The 27045-nt window shown below is 37.0% G+C and overlaps 1 protein-coding gene across 4 annotated transcripts in view; it reads left to right on the top strand.

The window, feature by feature from the left end:
- Window positions 1-27045, top strand: part of LRR (Leucine-rich repeat) — a 446397-nt gene that overhangs the window by 310961 nt on the left and 108391 nt on the right. For all 4 annotated transcript variants that reach the window (XR_010951282.1, XM_067775595.1, XM_067775596.1 and 1 more), the window contains exons 3-5: window positions 24206-24256; window positions 24380-24508; window positions 24612-24695. Coding sequence is in view for 3 of the 4 variants with exons in the window: in XM_067775595.1 (XP_067631696.1) it covers window positions 24206-24256; window positions 24380-24508; window positions 24612-24695 (264 nt within the window). In the remaining variant the exon portion in view is untranslated. The remainder of the gene's footprint in view (window positions 1-24205; window positions 24257-24379; window positions 24509-24611; window positions 24696-27045) is intronic.

The raw sequence follows: 27045 nt of genomic DNA, 5'->3' as shown, positions 1-27045 counted from the left end.
TGTTTCAATATGTAATAAGTTTTAACGGTTTGGCGAATGAATACGAAACTCAGGCGGACAGTCAGTTGTTTTATGCAATTTATAGCGATTTGAAGCCTTATGTAAATATTTTGATAAAAAGAAAGTAAATAAACAAATAAACTAAAACTAGGAAGGATTTTCGGCTATCGTATTGCTGATGACTTTTTAAACGATGTATATTGGAACGAGTTTCCGTCATCCCTTGTCAAATTTGGTTTCGAGACAAACAAACCGGTTTCCACGCTATCAGAAAATCAACAAATCGAGATAAGACTTTAAACCTTAAAAAAAGATAAAGCAAACATTACATTGAAATTAAAAAAAAACTTTAAGCTCAATTTTTAATCTATTTAACTGTTTTCAAATAAATGTACAAGAAAAGTAAAATTTCATCAGATATAAATTAAGCAAACAGGAAAAAATTAAACTTGAGATTAAAATTCAGTAAGCCCAAAAGCATAAGCCTGAAGCGTGGCAGCAGCTAAAGTGCGGGCCTACTTAAGTATAAGACGATTAGGGTGTGCTTTTATTATTATTATTATTACTAGGCCTGGAAGCACTGCGACCTTCGTGCTGATCTATTGTGCATGACATTTCAGCCTAATTTTGTATATGGGGGCTTTTGGTGTATCTAAGTACCTATTCAAGCTTTTTACTCCTTATCACATAGGGATGATTAACAGTCACACTACCTAGATGGCAGAGTTTGCCAGAGGGACGCATTCGCAGAGAATATGAACCGGCGTAACTGTGTAGGATTGCAAGGCACGCAGTGCCGCCTGGCTGTCTGATATAGTGTAAATGCTCTTCGAGGATAAGCATCTCCGCAGACATTCTCTACTACAGACTTCTACTGCATGGATTTCTGCCTGAAATATGGTGGTGCAGCATCCCTTTGGTATCGATTTCTTGAAGTTCTGCCCATAAATGCCAGCTCCCGTTCTTCCGTCATCGTATTTCGATCCATCCGTGAACCAGACCTCTGAGGCAAGGTCAATATAAGGATTCCCTGGATACTTGGCCGGAGCAGCACTTTTTATAGCGTAACTAGACAAAAAAGATAATCGCAAACAGACGACCATAAGCAAGACCTTTGTTCGTTTCGTAATAATCAGAGATAGCATTTAACGGTTAACCAGAAAAAGCAATCCGGTTTATCACGGATAAAACCGATATCCTAAAATCAAAACAGGGCTTTCTCAGTAGAATATGTTTATTTTCGAAATTTGTCGTGAATTATCCATGAAACCAAAAAATGTGTAGTAGTAGGTAGGTAGGTGAAATGGCTGCGACCCTGGTCGCCCAAGTAGCTATTTAAAGCCGTTTTGATGCCATGTAACTCCTCTAAAAACCTACGGAATGTTACGGTCAATGTATTACAACCAACCAGAGTTGTTAATAAAATTAAGAATATTCGGGATTGCTATCACAGATAACCCTCTGAGGTCTTCTAGACACGGGGTTTCAAGGAACCTTAGCCGAGCTCTAGTTAGAGCCGGGCATTTACACATAAAGTGTTCTACTGTATCCCTGGAATTTGGGTCTTTGCAGCTTCTGCAGTATTCGTTATACGGAATGCCCATTTTTTCCGCATGCGTACCTACTCCCCAATGACCGGTGCAGACTGCTAAAAAATGTGTACTTATTATTTAAGAATTCATGAGCTTAACACCGCCTTATAATAATATAATATTCAATTATTATGTTTTCTAAGAGAAACTGAAAAGAAAGAAAGAAACATTTACTGGCATATTGCAATGGTACCATTTCGAAAACCGCCACGTAATCATCATCAACCGAGCTTACAAAGCTTCTCATTCGCAACGAAAGAGAAACTTTACAAAAAACCATCTACACAACACACAAATTAATATTTAGGCAGAATGTCTCAATTGTGTTGTTAGTGTAGAAATGAGATAAACTGAATTAAGCAAGGAAACGCGGTTCGAATCCCGGTGAAACCTTTGATAACCTTACGAAATTGCCTGATGATGAAAAATTCCGTTAGGTGGCGCACGGATCGAAAAAATTAGATGATAATTTGGAAATTTGAAACCGGGTTTTAAGTAACTTCTCGATGAGCTAGAGGCGAAAAATTTAGAGCTTAATTCAGAGGCCGATGACGCCCGACTTCACAATACAAAAAATTTCGTTAGGGGGCGCACGGACTGAGATATTTAGAAAATATAATAATAATATGTGCAATATACGAAAGCATATGGTGAAGCTTGAAGCTCCAATCTGATAAACTGAGGAAGATATGAAAAAAATCCTCTTTTCTGATATATGCTGTAGCGGTCCGGCCGGTTCCGACAGATGTCTAATCGGACACCTAAATATACCCGCTCACCAAATTTTATCAAAATATCTCAAAAATTGAGGGACTAGTTTGCATACAAACAGACAGACAGACATGGCTAAATCAACTCAGCTCTTCATCCTGATCATTTCTATTTTCCTTTAAGGACTTACAATTTTGAGATACGTGACGAAGTTAATATACCATTTCATTTTAATTAAAGGTATAAAAAGCACCCCTAGTACAAATTAATGTAAAGACAGAATGCCTCAAATTGTGCGAGAGCGTGGACACATTCAGTCTATGTGAGGTTTTGAGCTCATAAATTCTTAAATATCTTAAGTAAAATTTAACACACCATTAAACAAACAAATATATAAGTTTGTTTTTTATTCACAAGACCCAATCTATATATATAAAAATCAAATTCTGTGTGTGTGTGTTCCTTATGGAAACGTACTTCCCACACTTCAATCATCACCAAATTTTGGCTATATGTTCCTTCGATCAAGACAAAGGTTTGTCATATTTCAGAACTAAGAATTTTAAATTAATTTTGTTTTTTGAATTTCACGTGCGCCACTGGCCACGGTGGTGCGACAAATTTTGTATGTCAGCAAAAATTACTCATATGCCATGTACGTACTTAAGTGCAGCACCTTTCCTGGGTCATACTTAGCATTGTATTCACAAAAAGTTAAAGCGATTGCATTGAGTGATTTAAAAGTTTTTATTAAATTTAAGCATTCCATTGTAAAAATAGCTGTCTATATGAGATGATAGACAAAAATTGTGCACCTAAAATATTTTGATTAAGTTATTAGATTTTGAGTATAAGTTGTGTGTGACAAAATAAAATTTGAAATATAAAGCAAAGAATGATAAGTTAGAGGAATGAGGGATCTAAGAAAAAAGAAGGAGAGAGGTAGAGAGTATAAAAAAGAAGAGGGAGGATAAGGAAATTATAAAGGGTAAGAATGAGAAAAATTGGGAGATATATTTTGAAGCAGATCAATAAAATCTTATATACTGATTGCTTGACTTTGAGTAACGGTAAGGAATGCGTTAAAATACACCTTATTTCGATTAGTATCTGCCCAACCCGAGCAACGCCGCGTACCCTGCTAGTTATTTATAAATAGCGCCCACAAAGTTTAACTTTGCGTCACTTTATATTTAAATTAAAATGATTTGACACAATCGTATCGCGCTCCTGTTTATCGTGGTTAGCTGCCTTTCTTTAACTTATACAAATTCGAAATTTCGCATATAAATGGCGTTAACTGACGTATAGAGACTAACCCATAGCGGCATAAATGATTGCGCTGGTACATTAACCACTATACAGATGGTGGTTACAGCTTGGATTTGCATGATTCACTATTATTGCTAGTATCACCAATATTCGTAATTTAAGCGTACCTCGACAGAGAGTGCTGTGGAGAGTGTATATTATCCACTTGAATTTGTTTGAAACAGAATTTATGGATATAGCTGTGATTGAAGTAATTCAAGTCTTTAACCCTGGTCGAACAATATAATTTTGAGAAACTGCATTACTGTTTTTACAGTTCGACCAGGGTTGAAGATTTAGCTCACTTGAATTGCAGCTATATTCATGAATCCTGTTTCATAACTCTCTGTCGAGGTACGCTTAAATCACGAATATCGGTGACACCAGAATAATAGGGAATCATGCAAATCCAAGCTGTAACCACCAGCCGTATAGTGGTTAATGTACCAGCGCAACCATTCATGCCGTTATGGGCTAGTCTCTATACGTCAGTTAACGCCATTTATATGCGAAATTTCGAATTTTTATAAGTTAAAAATAGGCAGCTAACCACGTTAAACAGGAGCGTGATATGATTGTGTCAATTTATTTTTAGTTTAAATATAAAGTGGCGCAAAATAAAATTTTGTGGGCGCTATTTATACATAATTGTGTCTTGTGAATAAACAATAAACAATACCTTTTCCGTCTAAATTTTAAAAATTAGACACGTAATTGAGTAAATAATAAGAGCAACACCTAATTAATAAGAACAATAAATGTTTATGCAGCTTTTTAGAAACAACATTTTTTTAGAACGTTCTTAGTGTAGGAGCTTTATTTATTTTTATTATAAGTACAAAGCGTGCACGTAATTAGTTTTATTTGTTTCCAAACTGCTGTATACTGTGTACACTGTCACAAAACCAGAGTTGAGAACAGTGCTCAAGCTTAAGTAGGCTGACGTAATCAAGATGTAGTTCTAAGTGTTAATGAGGCCTTAATTTGTTATGAATTTAAATCTTACACATATTCGTAAAATGGAATGAGTTTTAGGCGGCTTCTATAGGAATATAGAAATTGAGTTTACATTACTTCAAATAAAACATTCTTACTACCCACTACCCATAATCTTCTAAAAACAGATTTAAATTTTTGGAGGTTTAGGTGGTTACCGGCGACCACCGAAAAACCTTAAAAGGGAACACAACAAAAGGAGTGTGTGAACGCTATCGCGAGTTGAAAAGGGAAGCGAGACGACTATTCAGGAAGGAAAAAGCAGAGGCAGAAAGGCGTGAGTACGAGGAGCTTGAGCTGCAGGCCACCAGGAATAACGCCCGAAAATTAATCAAAAAATTCGGCGATAGGTGGAAGGTTTTAAGTCCAGGGCAAACTCTCGTAAGAACGAAAACACGCAACCTTGCAACCGATGTGCAGAGAGTACTTAGATTATGGAGGGAACACTTGTCTGCTCTCCTAAATGGAAACAGCGGCTTACCGCACAGGGATGACGAACCCGATCCCGCAATCGATGATGATGGAATAAATGTCCCCCCCCCCCCCCCCCCCCCCCCGATGAAGTCAGAATAGCAATAATAAAATTAAAAAACAAAAAGGCCGCGGGCGCTGATGGATTGCCTGCGGAGCTATTCAAACACTTTAAGGCGCATGCATCAGCTTCTTTGCAAAATATGGTCGGACGAGTGCATGGGAATCTAAGTGCTCTTTGCACAGGAACTGCCTATATACCGCTATGTCTTAATTTGGTTTCCCCGCCAAATTACGCTGAGCAACACCATCAGCTCAGTCAGAATTGGGAAGGACCTATCCGAGCCGTTCGAAACTAAACGAGCTTTCCGACAGGGTGACCCCCTATCGTGCGATTTCTTTAATTTGATGCTGAAGAAAATTATACTCGCTGCAGAACTTAACCGCTTTGGAACAATATTCTATAAAAGCGTGCAATTACTGGCATATGCTGATGGCATTGATATCATCGGCCTAAACACCCGCGCCGTTAGTTCCGCTTACTCCAAACTGGAAAAAGAAGCGGTAAAGATGGGTTTGATGGTGAATGAGGACTAAACGAAATACCTGCTGTCATCGAGCAAAGAGTCAGCGCATATACGCCTTGGCAACCACGCTGCTGTTGGCAGCCATAATTTCGAAATCATTTATTTGGAAACCAGTATCAACTCTAACATCAACATCAGCTCTGAAATCCAGCGAAGAATCACTCTAGCCAATAAATGCTACTTTGGTGCAGAAGCATGCACTACGACAACATCAGATGAAGCGGCTCTGTGAGTGTTCTAGAGAAAAGTTCTTCGAATGATTTATGGGCCTCTACGGGTTGGCAATGTCGAGTACCGAAGCAGATTTAACGATGATCTCTACGAGCTCTACACAGACATCAACATAGTCCAGCGAGGTATAACGCAGCGGCTGCGCTGGCTAGGTCAAGTTATGCGAATGAAAGATGACGCTCCGGCCAAGAAAGTGTTTCTATCGGAAAATGCCTATGGAAGCAGAGGTAGAGGGCGGTCCCTACGCCGCTGGAAGGACCAGGTGGAAAGCGATTTAAACTCCCTTATTGTCACCAATTGGCGCCGGTTGGAAGAGAGAAGAAGCGACTGGCGCGCATTGTTGAACGGCCATAACCGTTTAAACGGTTAAGCGCCAATTAAGTAAGTAATAGGAAAAATAGACGGGATCGGTTAAAGACCACGGCCGTTTTATATAAACGATGTTTAAACGGATCGTAGACTAGAATATGATATATCTTAGCGAAAAATAGTTTTGTATCAATGATATTTCACTTACTAGATAATTAGAGACTTACCCGTCTAGGCGACGTGATTAAACGCGCTGCCGACGTCGGGTGAGATGTGATGAGCTGGTAGCTGTTCTAGTGGTGTCCTTAGTAGCTGTTGAGTCACTCCCAAATGGAGCCTTTTAGATGCGTGTAGATGTGTATGAGCAATCGCCTTTTGCACCGATGATTACTCCGCTTGAGGTCTTTTGTTTCTTAAGTACGTAGCACCTTCTCACAATAACTCAGATTCACTCCCTTGATTTGGCAAATCAGACTTTTTCCTAATGGAATCACTACGAGGACACTCGTCGTAAACCCCCCTTTTAAGGTATACCTTTTCCACCAATTTGGAAAACGAAGCGATGAAATTATACCAGGTCACTTACTACACTTTTGCGAAATTGTATGTATAGATTTATTTAATCAGATTTTATCACTTTGATCAAGCATCGAATTAAACAAGCTCGTTAAAAACAAATTTTACTTTTAGAAAGCACGGTGGGGGTTTTTCGTTAAATACAATGATTGGTTTGCAAAGGCAAAATTAGTAAAAAGAATTTACATCGAACTTGCACAATAATAACAATAGCATTAATAACAAGTAAGGAAGGCTAAGTTCGGGTGTAACCGAACATTACATACTCAGTTGAGAGCTGTGGAGACAAAGTAAGGGAAAATCACCATGTTGTAAAAAGGACCTAGGGTAACCCTGGAATGTGTTTGTATGACAAGTGTATCAAATGGAAGGTATTAAAGAGTATTTTAAGAGGAAGTGGGCCATAGTTCTATAGATGGACGCCATTTAGGGATATCGCCATAAAGGTGGACCAGGCCTGACTCTAGAATTTGTTTGTACGATATGGGTATCAAATGAAATGTGTTAATGATAATTTTAAAAGGGAGTGGGCCTAAGTTCTATAGGTGGACGCCTTTTCGAGATATCGGCATAAAGGTGGACCAGGGGTGACTTTAGAATTTATTTTGTACGATATGGGTTCAAATGAAAGGTATTAATGAGTATTTTAAAAGGTCGTGGGCCTAAGTTCTATAGATGGACGCCGTTTCGAGATATCGCCACAAAGATGGACCAGGGGTGACTCTAGAATTTGTTTGTACGATATGGGTATCAAATGAAAGGTGTTAATGAGTATTTTAAAAGGGCGTGGGCCTTAGTTCTATAGGGGACGCCTTTTCGGAATATCGTTATAAAAGTGGACCAGGGGTGACTCTAGAATTTGTTTGTACGATATGGGTATCAAATGAAAGGTGTTAATGAGTATTTTAAAAGGGCGTGGGCCTTAGTTCTATAGGTGGACGCCTTTTCGAAATATCGCCATAAAGGTGGACCAGGGGTGACTCTAGAATTTGTTTGTACGATATGGGTATCAAATGAAAGGTGTTAATGAGTATTTTAAAAAGGAGTGGGCCTTAGTTCTATATGTGGACGCCTTTTCGAGATTTCGCCATAAACGTGGACCAGGGGTGACTCTAGAATGTGTTTGTACTATATGGGTATCAAATGAAAGGTGTTAATGAGTATTTTAAAAGGGCGTGGTCCTTAGTTCTATAGGTGGATGCCTTTTCGAGATATCGCCATAAACGTGGACCAGGGGTGACTCTAGAATTTGTTTGTACGATATGGGTATCAAATGAAAGGTGTTGATAAGTATTTTAAAAGGGCGTGGGCCTTAGTTCTATAGGTGGACGCCTTTTCGAAATATCGCCATAAAGGTAGACCAGGGGCGACTCTAGAATTTGTTTGTACGATATGGGTATCAAATGAAAGGTGTTAATGAGTATTTTAAAAAGGAGTGGGCCTTAATTCTATGTGTGGACGCCTTTTCGAGATATCGCCATAAACGTGGACCAGAGGTGACTTTAGAATTTGTTTGTACTATATGGGTATCAAATGAAAGGTGTTAATGCGTATTTTAAAAGGGAGTGGGCCTTAGTTCTATAGGTGGACGCCTTTTCGGAATATCATTATAAAAGTGGACCAGAGGTGACTCTAGAATGCGTTTGTACAATATGGGTATCAAATGAAAGGTGTTAATGAGTATTTTAAAAAGGAGTGGGCCTTAGTTATATGTGTGGACGCCTTTTCGAAATATCGCCATAAATGTGGACCAGGGGTGACTCTAGAATTTGTTTGTACGATATGGGTATCAAATGAAAGGTGTTAGTGAGTATTTTAAAAAGGAGTGGGCCTTAGTTCTATATGTGGACGCCTTTTCGAGATATCGCCATAAACGTGGACCAAGGGTGACTCTAGAATTTGTTTGTACTATATGGGTATAAAATGAAAGGTGTTAATGAGTATTTTAAAAGGGTGTGGGCCTTGGTTCTATAGGTGGACGCCTTTTCGAAATATCGCCATAAAGGTGGACCAGGGGTGACTCTAGAATTTTTTTGTACGATATGGGTATCAAATGAAAGGTGTTAATGAGTATTTTTAAAAGGAGTGGACCTTAGTTCTATATGTGGACGCCTTTTCGAGATATCGCCATAAACTTGGACCAGGGGTGACTCTAGAATGTGTTTGTACGATATGTGTATCAAATTAAAGGTATCAATGAGGGTTTTAAAAGGGAGTGGCCCTTAGTTGTAAATGTGAAGGCGTTTTCGAGATATCGACCAAAATGTGGACCAGGGTGATCCAGAACATCATCTGTCGGGTACCGCTAATTTATTTATATATGTCATACCACGAACAGTATTCCTGCCAAGATTCCAAGGGCTTTTGATTTCGCCCTGCAGAATTTTTTCATTTTCTTCTACTTAATATGGGTAGGTGTCACACCCATTTTACAAAGTTTTTTCTAAAGTTATTTTTGCGTCAATAAACCAATCCAATTACCATGTTTCATCCCTTTTTTCGTATTTGGTATATAATTATGGCATTTTTTTCATTTTTCGTAATTTCGGATTTCGGCCATTTTTTACACCAATACAAAGTGAGTTTAGATAAGTACGTGAACTGAGTTTAGTAAAGATATATCGATTTTTGCTCAAGTTATCGTGTTAACGGCCGAGCGTAAGGACAGACGGTCGACTGTGTATAAAAGCTGGGCGTTGCTTCAACCGATTTCGCCCTTTTTCACAGAAAACAGTTATCGTCCTAGAATCTAAGCCTCTACCAAATTTCACAAGGATTGGTAAATTTTTGTTCGACTTATGGCAGTAAAAGTATCAAATTAAATGAAAAAGGGCGGAGCCACGCCCATTTTGAAATTTTCTTTTATTTTTGTATTTTGTTGCACCATATCATTACTGGAGTTGAATGTTGACATAATTTACTTATATACTGTACAGATATTAACTTTTCTTTTAAAATTTGAATTTAAAAAAAAAAATTTTTAAAAGTGGGCGTGGTCGTTCTCCGATTTTGCTAATTTTTATTAAGCAGACATATAGTAATAAGAGTAACGTTCCTGCCAAATTTCATCATGATATCTTCAACGACTGCCAAATTACAGCTTGCAAAACTACTAAATTACCTTATTTTAAAAGTGGGCGGTGCCACGCCCATTGTCCAAAATTTTACTAGTTTTCTATTCTGCGTCATAAGTTCAACTAACCTACCAAGTTTCATCTCTTACTCCATATTTGGTAATGAATTATCACACTTTTTCGATTTTTCGAAATTTTCGATATCGAAAAAGTGTGCGTGGTTATTGTCCGATATCGTTCATTTTAAATAGCGATCTGAGATGAGTGCCCAGGAACCTGCATTCCAAATTTCATCAAGATACCTCAAAATTTACTCAAGTTATCGTGTTAACAGACAGACGGACGGACGGACATGGCTCAATCGAATTTTTTTTCGATACTGATGATTTTGATATATGGAAGTCTATATCTATCTCGATTCCTTTATACCTGTACAACCAGCCGTTATCCAATCAAAGTTAATATACTCTGTGAGCTCTGCTTAACTGAGTATAAAAATTTTGATAACCAAAAAGTGGTGGTTTTCTGACAGGTAGCGATCCTGCCGTATCGCTACTATGTAGTTGCGACGAATTCCATTTGGTGGATTTTCGCGGTGGAGGCTGCCACACGTCCATGAGGAGACCCAATAGGGAATTTAAGGGTAAATACAATTCATTGATTTTGTGGGTAATTCAATATATTACAATTCCATATAATAAAATACAGTACAAGATACGGAATATATAAATTCATGGATATACGTATGTACAAGGAGGAGATGGGACGGGTGGCAGCCTATGCCGCGTAAACACTTACCAAGTTTTATTGTAAGAGGAAATTAGGAGACATTTTTTTAATGAGAGGTGCCACATTCCGATTAAACGTTACAAAACATTTCTAGAGCCTCAATAAAAAAACAAGATCCCTCGTACCAAAATTCGAAAAAGTAATTTATCTGAAATGAACTGTACAATTCAAGCTCACGCTGAGTATATAATATTCGGTTACACCCAAACCTAAACACCCTTACTTTGTTTTTGTTTATCTTTCTTTTAATTAGCTGAACAAACATATTTTGTTCTATCAAAATAACAAATTAAACGTACATATTTATTGATAATCTAGCGCAATGAAATAGCGCTGCTTTGACAAAACATTTTGCTATACTTTTTCAAAAAAAATGTTTTTGCTTTTGTTTGTTTATGGATACGTGGGCGAATCCGCTTGCGCGCAGTGTATAAACTGTAGACTGATTCTCGGAGATGTTAGAGAAATATTACGAAACTTTAAATTATTGTATCTCATTTATTTTCATTTATACATATGTACAAATGATTATGTGAGGAAAATCTAAAATCAGTTCGGATTTCAAAAATATATGAATTTTAAATAATAATGTAGGTTTTATTGGTTTATTCAAAAATTTCATATGAAGGCTCAAAAGGAAGCAATACAACCTAGCTTGCATTTTTCTTGTGAATCTTATCTGCTTGGAAAAAGTTTTGATTTATTTTGTACTTTTGTTCTATTTCTTCTATAAAATTAATATTTAATTTATAGAAGGACAAACAGATGGAAAGTTATATACCAGTATACGTATCCGCTGATGAGAAGGGGGTTTTGGGCCCTTAGCCCGGACTTTGAGGGCGCATTCGAAATACCAGGTAGGCAGATTTTGTTAAACTCTACTACACCTAAAACTTGATGTCTCGCAAAGAATACATTTTCAATGTCATTCAGTGTAATTCATTGAGAAAAAAATGTCGCGTCCGTAACCTTACGCGTTTTAAAAAAATATTTGAGATTTCGAAAATATACGGGCATTGGGTCTTTATTTCACTTTCTGTCTCTCATTTAAGGAATGTAAAATCTCTCCTTAGCTTCTTTAACTTTTGCATTCACAAGCATTAAAAAATTACTTCTATTTCTTGTCGCGCCGAACCTCATGATATATACATATGTACTAACATTTTTGGGGTACCCACAGCGGGTTAGGGGGTTAGAATATGCCCGCTGTAGGTATGCCTGTCGTAAGAGGCGACTAAAATACCAGATTCAAGGGGTTGTGTAGCGCAACCTTTTCAGCGCAATATATAGCTTCTCCAAACCCAATTGTCAACCTCACCTATCCGTGGCGAATCGTATTTCACTAACAGACGAGGCTCTGGCGACCGCAAGCTCCTCATGGAACATGGGGGTGGGGAGGGAGGGATGGCCTGAAGGTTTAATGTGGACATATAAATCGTTCCCGAGATGGTCGGGCTTGGTAGCGGAACGTACCTTATCTGCATCTGGCAAAGGACCACCAACATCGATAACACACCCCAAAGCCTTCGGGAAGTGTCCTTATCGCTGCAACAATAACAACAACATGTTGGTTCTCGAGGCAGGTATTATCAAAAAAGTTAACCGCCTATATATTGCGTTGGCAACGCCTTGAAATGGTTGCACGCTACACAACCCCTTGAATCTATTTAGTATTTTAGTCGCCTCTTACGACAGGCATACCTACCGCGGGTATATTCTAACCCCCTAAACCGCTGGGAAGTGAGAATCAACATCATGGCCTTCGTTATGGAGCTCTAGCTTTATCCACTACTACAAGGCGTCATTCTCAAAATATAATTCAACATAAACGCTACATCCAAAAAGCCAATTTTTTTTAAACAACAATGTTTTTTATCAAAATAATTTCAATTCAAATAGCAAAAATCTCTCATCAAACTTTTAAACTAAATTAATTAAAACTGATTTGAATACACAACGGGACTTCCTTTTGACGTACTTCACTTTATAAGCAAATTACAATAAAGCTGCCAAACAAATTTGTTTGCTTTCCCGACAAACTGGGTTTTTGTTGGTAGAGGTTATTGAATATAAGCTACCGAAGGCACCACATGTTTAATAGACTGGGTTGGTCGCCATACAAAATAAAAAAGTTGCAAAAGTGCGTCCCTAAATTTGAAGCTTATGTTGACAGATCTCAGTAAAATTAAAAAAATTCTTTCCGAGACCCTCTCTACATAAGCTTGAAATTTGGGGGCAAACTTTTGCAAAATTTTTCTCAATTATATTCCTCTCTTTCCCTTCGTTTTTATACCTTTCGTGACAATGAAATGGTATATTAATTTTGCCACGTATCTTAAAATTGTAAGTCTTTAAAGGAAAATAGATAGACCCACCAATAAGTATACCGAAATGATCTGGATGAAGAGCTGAGTTGATTTAGCCATGTCCGTCTGTCTGTTTGTATGCAAAGTAGTCCCTCAATTTTTGAGATATCTTGATAAAATTTGGTGAGAGCGTATACTTAGGTGTCCGATTAGACATTTGTCAGAACCGGCCGGATCTGACTACTATAGCATATATCCCCCATACAACCGGTTTTTCAGAAAAGAGATTTTTGCCATATCTTCCTCAATTTGTCAGATTGAAGCTTCAAACTTCACCATATGCTTTTGTATATTGCACACTTTGGTGTCTGAAAAAATTGATGAGATCGGTAGTATATATAGCATATATCCTCCACAACCGATAGTTCAGATAAGAAGCTGTTCGTTATTTTTGCCTCATTTTAACAGCTAGAATCTTAAAATTCCACTATATGAGAACCTGATGGCAATGCAATAAAAATCCGCTAGGTGGCGAATGGATAGATATATTTCAAAATGTCGTACTTTTGGTCCAATTTGGCTCATATTTGGAACACATATTACATAAAGAAATAAAAAGCGCTTTATGAAATAAAATTCCCCGTGGGTCCGGTAGAAGTGACATCAAAATACTTTGGAGTTCGAGGAGGGACAAGCATACGTGGCGCTGAGTCGAGTAAAGTCTTTGGAAGGACTATGTATTGAGGAGTTAGATTGTAACAAATTGTCAGGAAAGAGTCCTTGTAATAATGAGGCACTAAATGAACTAAATAGCATGAAAAATAATAGGCAATTAAATACCAACTAAAAACTTAAAAATAAAATAATAAAAAAAAAATTTAAGTTAAACGGTTTTATTGAAATCAATACTTACATACATACATACATGTAAGGCGCGATAACCTCCGAAGAGATCTAAGGCCGAGCTTCTCTTCCAATTTGCGTCGTGCTGCTCTTATTTTCCCTACAAATTGGCTGGACGGGACCTATATGCTTAATGCCGACTCCGAACGGCATCTGCAAGGCAGATAAGTTTTCACTGAGAGCTTTTCATGGCAGAAATACACCCGTAGCGCTTGCCAAACACTGCCGAGGGGCGACCCCGCTTAGAAAAATTTTCTTCTAATGTGAACCCAGCGGATACGGTGTGGTAGGCGGAGCACGCTACCATCACACCACGGTGACCGCCATCAATACTTACATGAAGTAATAATAATGCTAAAAGCTAGAAAATAATTTGGTATGTCCTAGTCATCATACTCCTCGTCAAACTAGGGCGTTAATCAGAAAAATAAATAAAAGTGTTGGGCGCGTGAAATTTCTGAAAGCGTGGGGAGTAGCATAACCCCTTAATCAATTCAGTTGGTCTTACTTATACATATATGAAAATATCATCGTAAAGATATGAGCGGTTGACTATCAATAGAAATTTGACGCGATTCACGCTTTTACTTATTTGTCTGATCAACGCCCTAGTTTGATGAGGAGAGTTATGACTAGTACAGCCCGCTTTGTAAAAAAGTATGAAAGTTTACCGATATCAATAGTACCGACAATTAACAGTTATTTAGAGATTGGTCATAAATTAGAAAATATCGATTTCGGTTACTGTTATATGCGATCTCTGGTATGAGCACAAACAAACGACGGTCAAATCCCCCTTACAGTTGGTTCGCATCTAATCTAATTATGCTCTTGAATTTTCTGTGACAATCGCTAAATTAATAGACTGCATACCTGAGAATGCCGATCCGGTATTTACCTAGAGCATTAAACTTCCTAAAAAAGTAGCAAAACATAAAAAAGTTTTTAGTGGAAAATGTAACTGGGTTTAAGCTCTAAACTATTTTTAAACATTTCTTCGGCGCAGATTTTAAACTAAAGAAGGTAGCAAAAGAGAAACATGACGAACATCCTAATGTACATAAAAATTTATTTACACATCTTAGTAGTCGTTTGGTCCCTAAATGTATACATAATTTATGGCGCAAAACATTTGTAAATTTGTATAGCTGCTGTTCACCGCCTTACAGCCTTTGTAACTAAGTAAATGTGTAAAATGTCAACATTCATGTTCATTAAAAATTCATAAAGTTTTAAGTGTGTTCGCCCGAAAAGGGGTGTCCTTCTTCACTTATGCAATTACATTGATGACAACTGACATTTTTTAAATACGGTTCAGAGATGGTTTTGCAAAAATAAAGCATACAATTGAGTGACAATGAGTTGCTGTCGAAAGTCAGAGGGAACTTTAATCACAAGTAGATAAGAGCTTTTATAAATTTTTAATCTAAATTGAATACGAATTATTGGCAAGAAATAAAATTAAATAAAATTTCTGATTTATTGAGTTATTCATGGAAAAGTGAAAAAGTTAAAACATTTTTAAATAGATGGTCAATTTGTAATGACGTATTAACCCAATTTTAATATCAGGATGTCTTAATGACATTAAAATGCGCCAATTCTGTTTTATACCAGGAAAAGTGACTTGTTTGCAATGCTATAAGATCTATGGGTTCGGTCTACTCAATGAAATCAATTACCTAGCAAATCCTTCTAAGTGACGATACTATAAGTTTAATCCGGTTAGAATACCTCTATTTTTCCTAGCTGTAGCTGAGCGAATAGCAACAAAAATTACATAATATGGCGATCTGGAACAATGTCATGAAATTGAATATCTGTATGAATATCTGGTAGTAGGCTTGTAATACGAAAAATCGGGATTGGCGGTACACGGTTCCGAGACCCAACATTTATCTATGTAAACGAAGTGTTAAGAGATGGGTAGAGTAAAAATATAAAGCGGCGGAGGTTTTACAGTAACGATGCTTCAAACACTCAGAACTTATACACATTTATTGATGGCAAAAAAGAAATATGTGGCTTATCAGAACTTTACTTTAAACAGCCTTGGCTGACACTGGAAACGTTTAGACAAACATGAAATAGCCGTATGATTAAACTCGACAGACATGGTTCCGACTTTCTCCATCTATCCAACTGCCTCTCCTTTGGCTAACCCATTTCTTCTTCTTCTTATTTCCTCTCCACTCTGCATTTTCTAGTTTACCTAAATCGGCGCATTCAACTTCCCCATCACTTTCATTCTGCTCTTATCCAAGTCTTACTATTACTAATACTCTTAATCTTATCCTTATGTTATTATTAATCTTCCTCCTGTTAACCTCTTTTTATTGCTTTGTTTCAAACCATTACCCTTATTCTTACTTTTACTTTCACTTTCCCTTTACCTCTTGTTCTCTTTATTTCTCGCACTTCCCTGCTACCTTCTCTAATTGTCCTTCCCATTTCCTCTGCTTTCTCTTTTCTTTCACGTCCCCGTTTCCAATGCGGAGATAATCAAGTTTAGCATATTTCTGCACAGTATATTATTAAGTTTGTAAAAAGGTAGCAAAACAGTACCAGCAATTTTTCCTCCCTACTACTTTAAAATTTATTACCGGATTATGAGGCCGTCAAATTTTTTCGTACTAATGTCTTCACCAGTTTGGTTTTAGTGCGTCATGGTCGTGCAACTGAAATTTATTACAAAATTGAACAATGTCAACACCACATTAGCTACTGGTTTATATGTAATTCAATAATATAAATATAGTGTTAAAAAACACGCAAATCCAATACAGAGATTGGGTCTGGGATTAATTTAACAATATTAGTTTATAATATATGTAGTTGCAGTTCTTAAATTTACTATTATATATTGATGCATCATTATTGTAGTTTTAAGAGGACATTGCACCAGCGTTTTCAACAACTGCCTGGTTTTTGCATTCATAATGCGAAATTAATTCGGCTTGATTATTATCTAACCTCTGGACGACTAATCCAAAGTCAAACACCAAATAAAGAAACCTCTTCGAGAAATGGCAGCGCTCACTTCATTTTCTAAGGCCTGGTTTTTCAGTAGTTGGTTAAGCTAAGCTTAAACTCTAGTCAAATTTAAACTCCAGTTAAACTGCTGAGCAGTTTTTCAGTCAAAGTTTAAGGCTGCTTTTGGGGTATGGTTTTTTGTGCGGAAACATTGGTTTTTTATTATCTAGATATTTTGTAGACACATAAGCAGCTGGATTTTGCTTACCCAAAAAACATTTAAAAGACATTTCTCCAGCTAAATATATATCTAGTTCCGGAGGTAAAATCCAACATCATTATCTAGTTATTATTAAGAATTCATGAGCTTAACACCGGCTTATAATAAATGAATGTTCAATTATTATGTTTTTCTGAACGAAACTGAAAGGAAAGAAGAAAGATTCGCGGTTCGAATCTCGGTGAAACCTTTAATAATATTACGAAATTGCCTGATGATGAATTCGTGGCGGTTTTCGAAATGTACCATCGTAATATGCCAATAAATGTTTCTTTCTTTTCAGTTTCTCTCAGAAAAACATAATAACACACATGAACATTCAATTATTATAAGCCGGCGTTAAAATCATGAATTCTTAATAATAAGTATAAATTGAACACACCATTAAAACAAACAAACATAAATATGTAAAATTGAGCACGAGTTTACAAAGCTTCTCATTCGCAACGAAAACAAGAAACTTTACAATAACAAATCTACAGACTACGCAAATTAATAGAGGCAGAATGTCTCAATTGTGTTGTTAGTGTAGAAATGAGATAAATTGAATTGAGCAATGAAACAAATACAAGCAGGACAGCCTAGTGGTTAAGGCAACTGCAAGTTTCACCGTTTAATTCGCTGTTCGAATCTCGGTGAAACCTTTAATAACATTACGAAATTGCCTGATGATGAATTCGTAGCGGTTTTCGAAATGGTACCATCGCAATATTCCAGTAAATGTTTATTTCTTTCTTTTTAGTTTTTCTCAGAAAAGCATAATAATTGAACATTCCTCATTCCATAACCTCATGAATTCTTAATAATAATAATTTGATTTCTTGATAATTTAATTTGAACACACCATTAAAACAAACAAACATAAATTATCTAGTTATTCTTAAACCAGAAAGGTATTTCTCCAGCGAAATATATATCTAGTTCCGGAGGTGATATCCAACATCATTATCTAGTTATTCTTAAACCAGATAGTTCTCAAGTTGATATCCAACTTCATTCTCCAATCACTATGCAACCTTTGAGAAATTTTGTAAAATGTATAGTTCTCGAGTTGATCTCCAACGTCATTAGCATTTTCAAATTATTATCCAACCTTTGAGAGATTTTGAGACATGTACAGTTCTCAAATGAATTTTCATCACGTTTCTCCAGTTGATATACTACATTGGATATCGAGTTGAGGTGAAGTTAAAAAAAAAAGATAAACACCTGATTGATAGCTGATTGATAGCCTTTATGAAGCGTAATTTATCAAAAATAAATCAAATATATATATTTTATTTTCGTGAAAATACTGTATTATTGGAATATTACACCTGAGTCCAGGCAAAGAACCACAAGTTGGGAACTATCATTTTTCAACTTACGTAATAGCATTGAGGGCATGCACCTGTAACTTCCGCTCCCTGAATGGGATTGGCGCAGATGCCCGGCTGGTTGATATTTTCGTCAAAGCAAAATCTGACATCACCGCCATCCAAGAAATGCGTTGGACGAAGCAAGGAAGAAAGAAGATCAAAAATTGTGACATCTATTGGAGTGGCCATACGAATAAGCGCAGTTTCGGCGTCGGATTCGTGGTGGGAGAGACTTTGTCGCCAAGTGCTGGCGTTTACACCTGTGGACGAGCGTCTCGCCGCTATCCGAATAAAAGCAAAATTTTTTAATATATCATTCATCTGCGCCCATGCACCGACAGAGGAGAAAGACGATGAGGTGAAAGGCACTTTTTATGAACAATTAGAACGCACATGCGAGCGCTGCCCCCGTCATGATATAAAAGTCGTGCTTGGCGACTTTAACGCCAGGGTGGGCAAAGAAGGTGTTTTTGGCCCTACAGTCGGAAAGTTCAGCCTACACAATGAAACTTCTCCTAACGGACTGAGGCTGATTGAGTTTGCCGGTGCTCGAAACATGGTCATATCCAGCACGATGTTCATGCATAAAAAGATACATCAAGCTACATGGCTGTCTCCTGATCGAAATACTCGCAATCAGATCGATCACGTTGTGATAGACGGACTGCATACCTCCAGTGTTTTAGATGTGCGCACGATCCGAGGACCTAACATCGACTCGGACCATTATCTCGTTGCAGCCAAAATACGCACCCGCCTCAACACGGCTAAAACCAAGGAACAAAAAACACATGGAAAGCTAGACGTCGAAAAGCTTCAATCACAACAGATTGCCAATGATTTCACCACTCGACTCTCACACCTGCTCTCTGAGAGCACAACTCATCCTGAAGGAATACAGGAGCAGTGGGAGCATATCTCCAAAGCGCTTCGTACTGCCGCCAAAGAAAAAATTGGTTACCGGCGGCCACGAAAAAACAACTGGTACGATGAAGAATGCCTCGTTGCAACCGAAAGAAAAGACGCTGCCTACAGGGCTACGTTAAAAGCGAGCGCGACAAGAGGAGTGTGTGAACGCTATCCTGAGTTGAAAAGGGAAGCGAGACGCCTTTACAGGAAGAAAGAAGCAGAAGCAGAAAGGCGTGAGTGCGAGGAGCTTGAGCTGCTAGCCATAGAATAGCAATAACCAGATTGAAAACAACAAGGCCGTGGGCGCTGATAGATTGCCTGCGGAGCTATTCTAGTACGGCGGCGAGGAGTTGGTAAGGCGCATGCAGCAGCTTCTTAGCAAAATATGGGCGGACGAGTGCATGCCCGACGGTTGGAATCTAAGTGTTCTTTGCCCAGTCCACAAGAAGGTGGATACTGCAAAATGCACCAACTATCGTGGAATCGGCCTTCTTAATATCGCATATAAGGTCCTTTCAAGTGTATTGTGCGAAAGATTGAAGCCCACCGTGAACCGGCTGATTGGACCTTATCAGTTTGGCTTCAGACGTGGTAAATCTACCATCGACCAGATTTTCACAATGCGCCAAATCTTGAAAAAAAAAAACAGTGAAAAGAGAATCGACACACATCACCTCTTCGTCGACTTTAAGGCCGCCTTCGACAGCATGAAAAGGAGCTGCCTATATGCCGGTATGTCTGAATTTGGTTTCCCGCAAAACTTATACGGCTGTGCAAAATGACGTTGAGCAACACCATCAGCTCAGTCAGAATTGGGAAAGACCTCTCCGAGCCGTTGGAAACTAAACGAGGTTTCAGACAGGGTGACTCCCTATCGTGCGATTTCTTTAATTTGATGCTGGAGAAAATTATACTAGCTGCAGAACTTAACCGCACTGGAACAATATACTATAAAAGCGTGCAATTACTGGCATATGCCGATGACATTTTATATCATCGGCCTAAACACCCGCGCTGAAGCGGTAAAGATGCGGCTGATGGTGAATGAGGACAAAACGAAGTACCTGCTGTCATCGAGCAAAGAGTCAACGCATACGCGCCTTGGCAACCACGCTACTGTTGGCAGCCATAATTTCGAAATAGTAAAAGACTTCGTTTATTTGGGAACCAGCATCTACACTAGCAACAACATCAGCACTGAAATCCAGCGAAGAATCAATCTTGCCAATAAATGCTACTTTGGACTAGGTAGGCAATTGAAAAGTAAAGTCCTCTCTCGGCGAACGAAAATCATACTCTACAAGTCACTTATCGTACCCGTCCTGCTATATGGGGCAGAAGCCTGGACCATGACAACAGCAGATGAAGCGGCTTTGGGAGTGCTCGAGAGAAAAGTTCTTCGAAAGATTTATGGACCTCTACGCGTTAGCGATGGCGAGTACCGAAGAAGATTTAATGATGAGCTGTACGAGCTATACGCAGACATCAACATAGTCCAGCGAATTAAAACGCAGCGACTGCGCTAGCTAGGCCATGTTATGCGAATGAAAGATGATGCTCCGGCCAAGAAAGTGTTTCTTTTGGAACCCGCCTATGGAAGCAGAGGTAGAGGGCGGCTCCCACTCCGTTGGAAGGACCAGGTGGAAACTCCCTTGGTGTGACCAATTGGCGCCGGTTGGCGGAGCGAAGGAGCGACTGGCGCGCCTTGTTGGACGGCCATAACCGTTTAGATGAAAATTCGGTGCGAGTTTTTTCCCTTCTCCCATTCCTCGTATTCTAAATAAAAATTCCTTGTGAGTTTTTTCACTTCTCCCTTTCCTCCTATTCTGAACAATGTTCGAAAAAGAGGAAACCGGTTATGGGAGAAAAGAGGGAGATTTCTTTGCCATTTCATAGGAGCTTTTTCACTAGTTAAATTAAATGGAATGCATCAAAATAGTTAAAGGAAATTCGTTCTTTTAAGAAAGAACACTTATTTGTACAAATTTGTGCTAAAATATGTATTTACATTCTACCACAATATTCTCACTGTTAATACAACAACAACCACAATATTCTTTATTTTAAGTCGAAAAGTATATCATAACCAACGGAAGAGTTCTTTGTATATTTGATGCAGCCATCCAGAAATTGCGCAAGGATTTTTTAACAAGGCTTAATTAGATTTTGGCATATGGCGAAAGGCAAACTCAACTCGACGTGGCCGCCAGAAAATTGCTTTGCAGAATGAAAGCAGGCAACTCCGGCGGATTTGTGTTATCCCGCCGTCTTCTTCTTTTACTGTTTTCACACAGACGGCTTATTGAATAATAAAGACAGTTTTCTACATTAAGACGCTTATTGAGCTCAATCTTCCCTACAAAATTCGAATCTATTATTATTTCATTAGTAGCTAATCGAATGCCTAATGAAGTCAAAAGCACAATGCAACTCTGTTGGCAGCGTTCCGCTTCCGTTTCCGTTTCTTAGTTTTCAAAGCAAATGGCGGAACGATACAAGGTGGCCGCATCGAACAGCTGATTATAACCTTTTTTATTTGATTTGATACATCAACTACCGGCGCAGTACGATTTTGACATTTGTCCATCGAATTTACAAGTACATGGAATTTTTTTGTTTGTAGGTATGTCACCATGCTCCCACCTTGTATCGTTCCGCCATGATTGTCTGTCTCATCCTTCATACTAATCGAGCAGTTACTTCTGTGTGAAAGCAAAAAATTTACGATTTCCTTAGCAGGTGAAATGAGATCATTAAGTGTCTGTGTGAAAACAGTATTATGCTCCTCTGTTGATGTTGCTGTGGCACCAATTCATTACTCATTTCTGTGAATACCACATGCAATGCAATAATGTGCATTGTTTATACCTTACTTCTTAATTTCACACGAATTCGCAACAATAATTAAACTTTTCAATTTTTTAAACAAAAGAAGAAATGCGCAACGAAATTTCAATTGACAAAACAGCTGACCTCGAAAATTCGAAATTCCTATTCCCCAATTTTTCTTCTCCCTAGGAGAAAAGAATTGGAGGAATTTTTCCGCGGGAATAAAAAAATCCTCGAGAACAAAATTCCGCGAGAATATTTAGAATTGCTCTGTATGATTCTCAAGTTTAGCCACTGTTTCGTAACAACTCTTTTGAGATGTTAGAGGTATGCTAGTTATCAACATGAGCTCTAATGGTACTCAGCCCAAATGCTTGATGGGTATATTTGACGCCATTTCGAACGAACGCAAATCACCGTTAGGTTAACTAGGGTTTAAGCTTGCCAGATCGGCCGCTTAAGCTCAGCTTAAACTTCACTTAAAGTAGACTGAAAAACGACAGAAGAAGTTTAACTGACAAACTGAGTTAAACTTGTACTGAAAAACCGGGCCTAAATCTGATAGTGACATAGGGGTGAATAAATGGTGACTTATAACCATAAAGCCATAACCAGATAACACAGCTGATCGAACCTACCTTATTGAAATCAATGTAATCGATTAATGGTGCCTTACCATAACGCTAACTCGATTACATTGATTTCCATAAGGTAGGTGTGATCAGCTGTTTTATCTGGTTTATGGCTTTATGGTCACCATTTATTCGCCCTTTAACGAGTCTACCTTTTTTGCATATTTATACCTTTCATGAAAATGAAATGGTATATTAATTTCGCCACGAAACCCAAAATTGTAAGTCCTTAAAGGAAAATAGATAGACCCACCATTAAGTATACCGAAATAATCAGGATGAAGAGCTGAGTTGATTTAGCCACACCCGTCTGTCCGTCTGTCTGTTTGTATGCAAACTAGTCCCTCAATTTTTGAGATATCTTGATAAAATTGTTGTCTGAAAAAAATTATAAAGATCGTTGGTATATATAGTATATATATGGTGGTATATATAGTATATATATATAGTATATATAGTATATATATATAGTATATATATATTTTTTCGCAATTTCAGCCCCATTTTAACAGCTAGAAGCTTCACATTTCGCCGAATGCTTACGTATAAAGCATATATTGTTGTCTGAAAAAATTATAGAGATCGGTTGTATATATAGTATATATCTCATACAACCGATTGTTCAGATAAGAAACTTTTCTCAATTTCTACCCCATTTTAACAGCTATAAGCTTCAAATTTCACCGATTGCTTACGTATATGGTATATAATGTTGTGTAAAAAAATCTTAGAGATCGGTGATATATATGATGGTATATATAGTATATATATATTTTTTTTTGCAATTTCAGCACCATTTTAACAGCTAAAAGCTTCAAATTTCACCAAATGCTTACGTATATAGCATATATTGTTTTCTGAAAAAATCATAGAGATCGGTGGTATATATATTATATACCCCATATAAACTGTCATTTTTGCCCCTTTTTTACGGCTAGAAGCTTCAAAATTCATCAAATAGTTACGTTTACGTTAAATATTTTTGAAATACGTGATTCGTAGTCATAGTTTTTACATGCAGGCCACAAAAAACGTGAAGCTTTGCATCCTCACACAAAGTACTTACCTATTTTTTATTTTATATTTATCTTAAAAATCGTTTAGGTATGTACATCTGTTCACTTTATATTTCTTATCTTATACATCCGATTATTTGGAGATTACGAACGGGATAAGATTATTGTTCAGCCCCATTCGTGAAATGTATGAAGTCTTCGGCACAGCCGACGACAGTTCCGTCCTTACTTGTTTTATCTTAACATATGCGTATTCCATTATGAACTCTTATTTTACCTACATAGATATTTACAAAGTATGTATGTAATATACTGCAAAACTATTAACTCATTTATATTTTTTTCATTGCAGGTTTTCACACCAGTTCGCATTTATTTGCTAATCGCGAAGGTGCCCACCAAAGTAAGTTGAATCCAAAATAATAAAGAAAAACTGACAACTGCAAGAAAAACAAATTGCATTTACAATTTCCATCACGTTAAACTAATGAAGATTTTATTTTCCCCACTTTTTCACTCTCTCTAGATCGAATGCCACTTTCACTACTTGGACATACAGGCAGTGGAAAGTAAAAAATCCGCACACTTCTCGATCATAACGAACGATCGCGCATATTCATTTGTAACCAGCTTTGATGCGGGGAGCTTTAGTGCGGTAAGTGCAAACATAAATATGTACATAAGTACGAAACTAGCAGCAAAGTGCATTGAATATTTAATTGGTTATTAACTTTAACAATTTACATTTTTAATTACAGAATGCTGATGTTATACTCACCGATTTGGCATCGGCAATTAAGCACATTTTTCCAACAGTTCCTCTTAAGTACATCATAAGAAGGGTAAGTAAGTGTGTGCAGAATGTGCATATGTACATATGTAGATAGTCAATGTACATATATAAAATAGGCAATCGAATATGTAGTAAATAAATATATGCGTGTTCTGTAGGGTGGGTCGATTTGTATAGACGAAAGTTAACCGATATCGCGCCATCGATTTTTCGATAGAGTTTGGGCTCAGGAAAAAAAGTTCCACTACGCATACCCAAAAAAATTATTTTCGAGCCTGCGAAATTTCATTTTTTGACTTTTTTTCGACATTGATTTTTAAGGTTTTTTTCATGACCTACTAAAAAAAATGTTCATATGTATACATGAAAATGTTACAATCAAATGAAATTTTTTTTAGTAGGTCATGAAAAAAACCTTAAAAATCAAAGTCGAAAAAAGTAAAAAAAAAAAATGAAATTTCTCAGGCTTTAAAATTATTTTTTTTTGGGTATGATATCGGTTAATAAATCGACCCAGTCTAATGTTCCGATGTAATGAGTTTATGCGGTGTTGAAGTAGGAGGTTTGTAGCACCCGTTCATGAACAGCTAATTGACATATGATATTAGGTCACATTTTGCATTGGAAAGTGTTTGGTGCAAATTAGTGTGCAAATATGTTCGAGTATGCATGTACCACGTCATATGTGCATACATATTTACATATGTAAATGCCAATTAGTAAATTGTATGCACAGTTAAAAGTGTTTGACATTTGCTCAGACAAGCTAATTAAAATGCTGAAGTGATGAAACAAAAAATTACGACGATATTCACTCAACCTTTCTTCCTTAAATTGATAAATGCAGTTAGAAAAACTTCGTACAAATTTCCCTGCAAATTTACAAGCTACTAAAAGCAAGTACAAAATTCATGTGATATGTACAATTGCGAGTACAAAACTAACAGCAAAAGCTAAAATTTACTGTAGTTGTGCATCGGGAAGTTTTTAAAAAACCGTCATGAAAATTTCAAAATTCTTTCGTTTAATTTTTTATTGAATTTGTTGAGTATGCAGCTTTTTTGTTCAATTGATTTTAGTCTAATGAGACCAGAGCTGTAAACAATCATTTCGATTAATAATCAACGATTGTCTAGTTTATTTGATTGCGATCAATTTTTTTTTTTTTTTGTGATTAGAAAATTTACAAACCAATTCGTTTGCAAACACCTTCATTGTAATGAATTTAGAAACGCAATCAAATACTATGATTGCAATCCTCAAATATACAATAATTTAGAATTTCTGTTAGTTTCTGTGTATATGCACACTCACGATTAAAAATGCTTGAAATACGGTCATGGAAGACTAAGCTTGACGTTGCTTTTTTAATTCGTTTGATATTTCATAGTAAATTCTAAAAATTGTTACTACTGAAGGGCCAATAATAAATTTGACAAAAAAACCAAAATTAGTGCTTTTTGAACTGCAGTAACAATTTATGTATAAATGATTGCAGCAGAAACGTGATTGCAATCACATACGCACACATGATTTTAGATTGTAATTTGTATACAATAAATGATTGTAAGCAAAACGTGATTGCATTCAAATACTCATAAATGATGTTAGATTGTAGTTTTTACATTCAAACATGGTTTAGATCAAATTTGTTTAAAATATTAGTTCTACTTTGTGATTGCAATCATATATGATTGCAATATTTTACAGCTCTGGACGAGATACAAGTTTGAGGTCCCTTCTTGTTTGCACCGACTTTTAACCATTTTCTGTACGAAGGGTATTTCTGTTTTTCAATATAAAAATAAAATCATGCGTGCTTTGTATGGAAGAAAATCTGAAAATGCCTTCAAAAAAACTTGTCTTTACTAATTTGAAGTACTTAGAACTCGAAGTTCGTAGACTAAAAGAAGTCGAAGTACAAAACTGCATATTCATAAAGCTCACTAAAATTCTAAATGTCATATAGCTATTCCTGAAATGTCTAAAATTTTCCAATTTTTTCGAAACCGTTTTCAAAATTGGTTTCGTTACAAAAATTTAAATTTGAAACATGCTGAAAATTATTCTTAAAAGCAAATCATTTTTATACTCAGCTGTGCAGAGCTCACAGAGTATATTAACTTTGTTCGCATAACGGTAATCCGCAACGGCATAAACTAATCGAGATAGATATAGACTTCTATATATCAAAATGATCTAGGCGAAAAAAGAAATTTATTTAGCCATGTCCGTGCGTCCGTGACTCCGTCCGCCGTAAACACGATAACTTGAGTAAATTTTGAGGTATCTTGATGAAATTTTGTATGTAGGTTCCTGGGCGCTCATCTCAGATCGGTATTTAAAATGAACGAAATCGGACTACAACCACGCCCACTTTTTCGATATCGAAAATTTCG

Source organism: Eurosta solidaginis, chromosome 3 (genome assembly GCF_040869045.1).
Source record: "Eurosta solidaginis isolate ZX-2024a chromosome 3, ASM4086904v1, whole genome shotgun sequence".
NCBI lineage: Eukaryota > Metazoa > Arthropoda > Insecta > Diptera > Tephritidae > Eurosta > Eurosta solidaginis.
Note: the sequence above shows the minus strand (reverse complement) of the source record. Positions and strands in the feature narration are given on the sequence as shown.